We start from the raw sequence: 8,396 nt of genomic DNA on the forward strand, positions 1-8,396 counted from the left end.
GTTTTTTCCAATTAGCATAATACATAAATATGACTCTTAACTAAGTTTCACTTGGTATGACCTTTGACTTTATTAGTGCACAAGTAGACATTTTAATTGTCCAAAACTTGAATAAATAGACACATTTGTCCTACATGACAATTTTGTGTCCTACGTGTATTGTGTTACGTAGGACATGTATAGCTACTTATTCAATTTTATACAAACTTAAGTTCTTACTTGTGCTTACCCAAAATTGAAGGGAATAAATATGAAATGAGACCAAATTAAATGGCATATTTATGTATTATGCCTTCCAATTAATCATGATTTGGTTGAAACTAATAAGTAATAACCACGGAACATAAAATCAATTAATGTAACATAGGTATATAAGTTTTTATCTGTGAGATATAATAGCATAGGACAGAATGGATGATACACATGAGGTATAAATATATGGCGTTAGGTCTTTTGAAATAAAAAAATGTGCAATTTTGGTGTAATAGAAATATTATTAACATGTCAAGAGTGTCTCTAAATTGGTTTAGCTCAATAATTGATATCATTAGACTATCAATGTCAATGATTCAACGAGACGAATCATCAAGATGACAAAGTGATGATGTAAGACTTGATTTACTATTTTTACCATGTTAAAGATAACTTAAAAATGCACATGCATAAAAAGAAGCTATCTTTCAATTTTGAAGGTCATAAATGTTCGACCATAAGAATGACAATAAGGAGTGAATTTCAAAAATTGACCAGTGAACTATGGTTATAGACCACGTAACATATAATTAGCGTGAAGAAAGTCTATATTGATAGCCTAAAAATACAGAGAAGTGGTACATGCTTAATTTTCCGACTCCAGTAAGAGCCATCCCGCCCACCCTATGCCCCATTGCCACCCCTAATTACATATTTAGCGGCTGAAGTTTTGTTTCAATCGAAGATTTAAGGCTTGACATTTGGAACTTAATATTTCTTACAATAAGTTCACGCACGTTAATTTCTCCTTGTGAATATCATGGTAGTTTGAAATTTCTTTTCAAGTTGTAATAAAATCAACCACCCAACGAGAGTTACGGCACAAGATGCTATAATCAAGTACACGTTTTCCACCACTCTTTTAAGTACTATGTCCAGCTTGGTGCTTTGAAAATGTATGCAATGAATCAGTTTAGAAAAAATAGATCAGCACAAAGTGATGAATATAGATGGATCAATTATTTGATGGAGCATAAGAAACACAATAAAGTTTGAATTTGTTGATACCCTTTTCTGAGACATCTGGACCAACGACCACAACAGGCTAAGCACCGCCAAAAGTAGATGCCAACTACTGGACAAGATAGAATTTCAAATACTAATGAATTATATTTTCACAAAACAAATAGAACGGTTGCTTAGGTTCACTCATAATTTTGAAAAATAAAAATGAATCCATCATGGCCCACAGAGTTTTCAGTTAACTAGAATAAAGGAATAATATCATTGATATTTACACGAAATCAATAAATGCATATCAGCTATATGAATATAAAATAACATTACTTAATCATGGTTACTTAATGTATATATTCACTCTATTAAATTACTCATCAATTTGATGTGAACACTCTGTGCATATGAATATTTACCCCTTTCCAGCTTATATTCCTTCACTCCTGTTTAACAATTTGCTTGTGTCTCTGCTGGCCAATGCAAACTTCTTTCATACCATCTTAGTTAGCATGTTAAGCCTAAATAATTAATGCTATTGAAAAAATAATTCTGACAATTATTTGTTAGATTTCCCACATCGACTACTGATGAATATTCGGTCTCTTAATAGAATTTTGGATAATCTTAACCTAATACTCAGCTTTTTTTTTTTTAATTGTCAAAAAATTTCTAATTTGATTTTCCTTTTTACTTGTCAAATTTGACAAATCAAGAAAGTTCAACCTTTTTTTTTACCTATTATACCCTCAATTTATTGAGAGAGTTAATATTTTTGGTAGCAAAATGTTTTGGAATTTGAATTATGGCTTTAATGATTAATAAGGGTAAAATGACAAACTCACCATATCAATAATTGATTTTTTAATAGGTGTGTCAAGTCAAAAATTAAAAAGTAAAAAGGAACGGAGGGAGTAAGTTAATTTTTTAAATGGAGTCAGATTCAAGATTTATTTTTCTTATCATACTATTAGAACTAGACCATCTCAGTTCTTGTTTTTGATTAATACGACGTTGGGTGTTTTATTGTTCTTGTTCACACTGAGTCATTGTAGTATTACGGTCTGTTGTGATATGGATATTGGTCTTTCTTACATGATTTTAGTCGTTCCTTGCCGTATGACCTATCTTTTGGGATATATTAGGCAGAAAATTCATTTCCTTTTCATAATTATTTTACATTATATATATAAAAAAATGAAACTGGATTAAGTGTGGATTAATATCTCAAGGTCCTTTTGATGGGCATGAAGGGAGTAATGTGGAAAAGCAAACACAACTCATATCAATTATATATGTACGTGTTATTTTTTAGCATCACATGTATTGTATATGAAATAGAGTGACCTGGATCTAATGGAAAGTAACAGATACCTACTTCACAGATTCAAGGAACCTTGAGTAGGAGAAGTAGCTTCTTTTCCTGGCATTTTTTTTCTACGTTGTAATAAATTAACAACATACTTATCAATTGGTACCTTCGTATGTTATCTATGATTATATAACTGCCATTTAAAAGGAAAAGTAGATATATAGTGAGAAAGTAGATTGGAAAAATACTGAAACGAATTGTGGGTTCGTTTTATTTGTAATTTATTGGTTTTCAATATAACACTCCAATTTTCTTAAAATTCATATGTAAATGAAATGTTGTATTAATGCTATAATTGAGGATCATGAATAAATCGGGATATTAAACTCTGGATTTTTTTAGTTTACCAGGATCATTTGCATTGCATATTCCTGTTTACGAACGAATGTTAATAGATAGGTGAATATATAATTTATAAAGAGAGAGAGAGAGGAGACATTCATTTCTTAGTTGTTAGATCAAAGTTTTAACTTGTTCACTCAATAAGTATTATACACTCAACGCTTTTACTATATATGGGTTAGTGTTAGGGATGTACAGGGTAAACCGATAAACCGCACCAAACCGACAAATTGAACCAAATCGGAAAAAAAAACCGACTAGTGGTTTGGTTTGACTTGGTTTCGTGTTTGAAAAAAAAAACCCGACCATTATAGGGTTGGTTTGGTTTTAACTAAAAAAAGTCAAACCGAACCCAAACCGATCCGATTATAGATATACTACTTTTAAATTATATTATACATAAAAATATTTATTAAAATATAATTTATAAATATTTTTTAAATTTTTTTCATAATTTTTGCTTTCTTTCTTACATTTAGATTTGGACTTGAGAAGCACATCTAAATAATATACAAAAAAAGTCCATCTTATAAAGTTATATTATAAAGTTAAAACTTCAAACAGTGTTGTGCCTCCATCTTATATGTTGATATTTTGTACTAGAACTCTTTTTAAGAAGCACTGCTCTGTGCTTTTTATTAGATACTATGAAAAATCCGAGAAATCCGAAAAAACCCAAAAAACCCGAGAAATCCGAAAAACCCGAGAAAAATTGATATCGAAAAACCCGACTTTTATTGGTTTGGTTTGGTTTATATATTTAATAACCAGATACAAATGGTTTGGTTTGGTTTGTAAAAAATCCGAACCAACCCGGTCCATGTACACCCCTAGTTAGTGTCATGATATAAATTATATCCAAGACCGAATTACAATTAAAAAACAAACACAATAGTTAAAGACGTGACTCATGGTGAAAACGAAACTAAATAAATAAAAGCGTGTTATGTTTAATAGCTTAATGTTTTAGATGAAAACGTTACACTCTTCAACATGATAAGAGCAAACGTACAAAGGTTTTGAGTTCGAGTTACTACCTGTCCATCCATTATCCAAAATAAAAATCACGTATGCATGATCGATGACACATATTGTAGACATAATTAAGTAAATAAAAATATGATATTACTAATAATTCAAATTACCTTAAAACAAAATGAAAAATTTATAAAATGCCATGTCATGTCATTTTGTAATACTTCCCATTAATTCCAAAGTTATAGTAAGTAGTTAACGGAAATAGGAATTTAAATACCGAACTGGGACAAGAAATTGAATTACAATAAACGTGTTTTAATGGAGTCAATTATTCGACAAAATATATCTATACTTGTATGGAATTTATTAATTCAACATGACTTTGATGTAATCGGACGAACGGACGTAGGAACGAACATCTCCAAATACATAATACAGTTACTGAAAATTATAATTAATCCAGGTTGACTTGCATAATATAATCATACAAATTGAGACGGAATTTGCTAACGTTAAGTGAAAGATAAGAATCCTTCATTGTCAAGATCGTCAGCATGTGATGTCCTATTATTGAGATGACCCTGGGTGATTCGGCAGGATGGAATTTTTTTTTCAAATATGGTTTGGGAAACGAGTTTCTTAAAAAATAATTTATTTTAAATAAAAATAGAAAAAAATGATTTTAACATATAGCATTTCATGTTGATTGTATTCTCCCCACCTCATTTTGACCTTCACCCTCTAGTCTTATCACCACCACCCCACACCTCTACCATAACCACCATCTCACATACTTGTTTTTGTGTAGAATATACACAAATAATTTTAGGATAATATTTTTCCCTCTCATAACGAATACAAAAAAATAAGTAAGCAATTGACTTATTCCTAAAAAATATTTTCCATGAAACATGTTTTCTTGAAAAATATATTTTAGAAATAAGTGGGTCTTTTAGTTATTTTCTTGTTTGATAGGTAATTAAAATATATTATTCTAAATTCTTTTTTATTGTATATATTTTAGACAAATACTACGGAGTTGGGGTAAGGTGGGGAGGGGGAGGTAGGGTTGTGACATGGTGGGTTTAGGGCAATGAGGTGGTGAGGGTGAAGTCGTGAAGATGAGGTATGTTGAAGGTTGGGAAGAAAATAATCAATACGAAATATCATCCGTAGAACTTTTTTTTCTAATTTTATTAGGGAAGTCATTTTTCTTATTTTTAATAAATATGTTTTTAGAGAAAATATTTTTAAAAATATTTTATCAATAGAACATGTTCTAAGATATCTTCGTACCAAACACGCCCTTAGTCACTCTTTTCCTTTTTCTTTTTTGGTTTCAAATTGAGCTAACTGCTTTTAATTAACTGAACTGACGTCGTGACAGGTACTTGTCGTCTTTCAAGCATTTACTATTAGATGCTTTCCTAACTGCCTGAATTGTTAATCATCCGTGACAATCACCTACGTTTTTTGTTTTGAAAATCGAATAGGAAATATCATGATTCTCACATTTTATTAACTAAATCATATTTTTGAGTTTGTTAGCATTATTGATATCGACTTTATCCCACCTTGTATTATAATTTTATAATGATAATATATGAATCAGCTTATGTTGCTTTCCCACCTTATGCTTATTAGCCATTGATCCAAATTTCAAATACACTCTCTTTTCTCTATTTAATTATTTATTTTTTAAAATTTAATGACTCGATTAATTCAGATCCTACCCCAATTTAATTTGTTAAAGTAAATAAAGTATTTTTAACATTCAAACATAAAATATTTGCTCAATGATAATAAGATTATACTTATCTCATCGAATTTGAGCAGTATATCAGACATTTTCTAGCTAAACAAATGGGAAATATTAGTCTATTATCCTGTGTTGGTAGATTTTTCTACACCCTAATCATGTCAACTGCTTATTCGCTAAATGGAAGGATTTTTTTAATAATATACTTTTACACTTATATAATACGTAATATTTGCGTAGCCTCAACACAATTTTCTCTAAACAAATGGCACAATTGATTTATATATTCTTGTCTGCGACTGACTTTTTAAAAGCTTTTGAATTTTATTTTATTTTTTTACATAGTTAACAAAGGAAAACAGAACTTATTTTTATAAATACTTATCTAAAGGTTATTAAATTGGAGCGTGTAATAGCAAATCAAGAATCTCCTATATAACATCTCATTCACGTTTTCACATCAACTAATTAATACAAATTAGTCTATTCATTTTGGCAGGATATAAATTTTACTAGAATAGATTGATTACAAAAGATTCATATAGTTAATTCTAAGTTTCTAATTAAGTGTAGTTTTGAGTCGTATATATGCCACATCTTTAATCTTCAACTAAGTATATATATATTATTTGACAGCTCGTTTATGTTTTTGCACAAATTACTCACAATCTTGTTATGTCAAATCGGCCTAGATACTACATATTTATCTAGGGGCTAGTATGTAAATTTTAATTGTTACATAAATTTTTCAATAATTATAAATAAATTCCTCTCTAGAATTTTCTTCAAAATTTTAAGTACTTTTCTAGAAAATCCACTTGAATCTAGAAATTTTCATATATTCCTAAAAATTCCACAAGAATAGTCTCCTTTTCGTGTAAGCATTCCATAAGGGCAAAAGTTTTTTTGACATGATGTCATGATGAGTCATCACACATGGCAATAAATAAATATAAGTTTTAATTACTAATAATTACTTTAAAAGCTGTCATTTTAAAACAAAACCTACATTCTTTCGAAAATATTTGTTCTAATCCAATTTATGAACACTTTTGTTTTTTGACGAAGCTTCAATGCTTCATTACAATACCACATCTCAACTTAATATTTTTACCTCTTAATTAAAAAATTAAGATACCTTAAATTGAATTTTAAAAAAAAGATTTGATTTTTACCATAATTTGGAAGTCCACTATTGTGACCCATGCGAGCGTTCGTACTGGATCCTGCCTCACCAAATAAAATTGGTGCGACATCCCGCGTGACAGACAATTATATCCCACTCTTGCGTGTTAAACCGCGTGATCCTGCCATATAAATACCCAGTAACCAACTCACAACTGAAAAAAACTCTTGCCCTCCCCTTCCGTTTCCTCGTCTTTTCCCTTCAAAAATTGTCTCCGCGAATGGCCAAAACTCCCAGCGATTCCAAACAGCCGACAGTTTCAGCGGCGGAGATGGACGAAGTTGAGAAGGTGTTCCGGAAGTTCGACGCCAATGGCGACGGAAAAATCTCTCTATCGGAGCTTGGCGCGATTCTGAATGCGCTTGGCAGTAAGACATCGCCGGATGAGGTAAAGCGAATAATGTTGGAAGTTGATACCGATGGTGATGGTTTTATTGATTTGAAAGAGTTTGCTGCTTTTTACTGTCCGGGAGGAGCGGACAGTGATAGTAAAGAGCTTCGGGAGGCTTTCGACTTGTACGATAAGGACAAAAACGGCAAAATCACGGCGGCTGAATTGCATTCTGTTATGAAGAGCCTTGGAGAGAAGTGCTCGCTCAAGGATTGCCGTCGTATGATCAGCAAGGTCGACGTCGACGGCGATGGATGTGTTAACTTCGACGAGTTTAAGAAGATGATGAGTAGGACCTGACTTTTCAGATTTTAACTTAATGGAATCAACGGTAGGTTTTAATTGGAACCGATTTCGGAACTTTGTAGATACTGTCTGCCTCTGTTTCTCTTGTTTGACAGATTTCTGCCATGCTTTTTTGCTGTCAATCCACTCTAACTGTAGTTAGGCCTGAAGAATTCCGAATCAACAAAAACTTTTACTACTACTCCTATATGATTTGGATTTATCAGTACTATATCGAATTTGATTATGATAATTCCAAAAAGGAATGAATAGTATTTTGCAAAAATGAAAATTCGTACTTCCTATTGTGTCTTGTTGACATTTTCCTATTGAGTCACGCGCAATCCATCTCTGTTACTGCTCGTTTCATCTATTTTTTTATTTGCTCTATTGTGATTGGTTGATACTTTGGAGTGTTGTTGAAGAAATTTGTGGCTTACGAATTTTCAAAGTGGCTGATAGTGCGAAGACCACACGGAATCGTAATCGTGTTAATAGGGCAACGCGCTTGTAGCTTTCTTATTGCTAGTGGTAAATATGTACTCCGCCTATGTCAGTTTTTTTCCCTATCAGAAACGCCGTTTCTCCATTTATTAAAGGCGTTTGGCATTTAATACCATTTCTACCTGTTTTTACACTTCTGTCATTTTCATAGTCGGTTTCAAAGAAAAAATTAAGTACTGCTTTTTATTGTGGTTAGTCAACTAAACATAAAAAACAAATACAGTACTTCTTTCTATTGACTTTTATTTGTTTGTTTTAGTTTTTGAATGTCCATTAAAAACAAACAAGTACTTTACTGCTACTGGCAAATAGATGAAAGAGGCCCTTATGTACGAGTTAGGCAAGAAGATCATAGGCAAGGGGGATTCTCTGA

General features: G+C 31.4%; 1 protein-coding gene across 1 annotated transcript; it reads left to right on the top strand.

The window, feature by feature from the left end:
* The first annotated feature begins 6,973 nt into the window (after window positions 1-6,973).
* On the top strand, window positions 6,974-7,838 carry LOC129874857 (probable calcium-binding protein CML18). The gene has a single exon (XM_055950233.1). The coding sequence runs from the start codon at window positions 7,064-7,066 to the stop codon at window positions 7,532-7,534; it is 471 nt and encodes a 156-aa protein (XP_055806208.1). The 5' UTR covers window positions 6,974-7,063; the 3' UTR covers window positions 7,535-7,838.
* Window positions 7,839-8,396: the final 558 nt, after the last annotated feature.

This window comes from Solanum dulcamara, chromosome 11 (genome assembly GCF_947179165.1).
Source record: "Solanum dulcamara chromosome 11, daSolDulc1.2, whole genome shotgun sequence".
NCBI classification, from domain to species: Eukaryota; Viridiplantae; Streptophyta; class Magnoliopsida; order Solanales; family Solanaceae; genus Solanum; species Solanum dulcamara.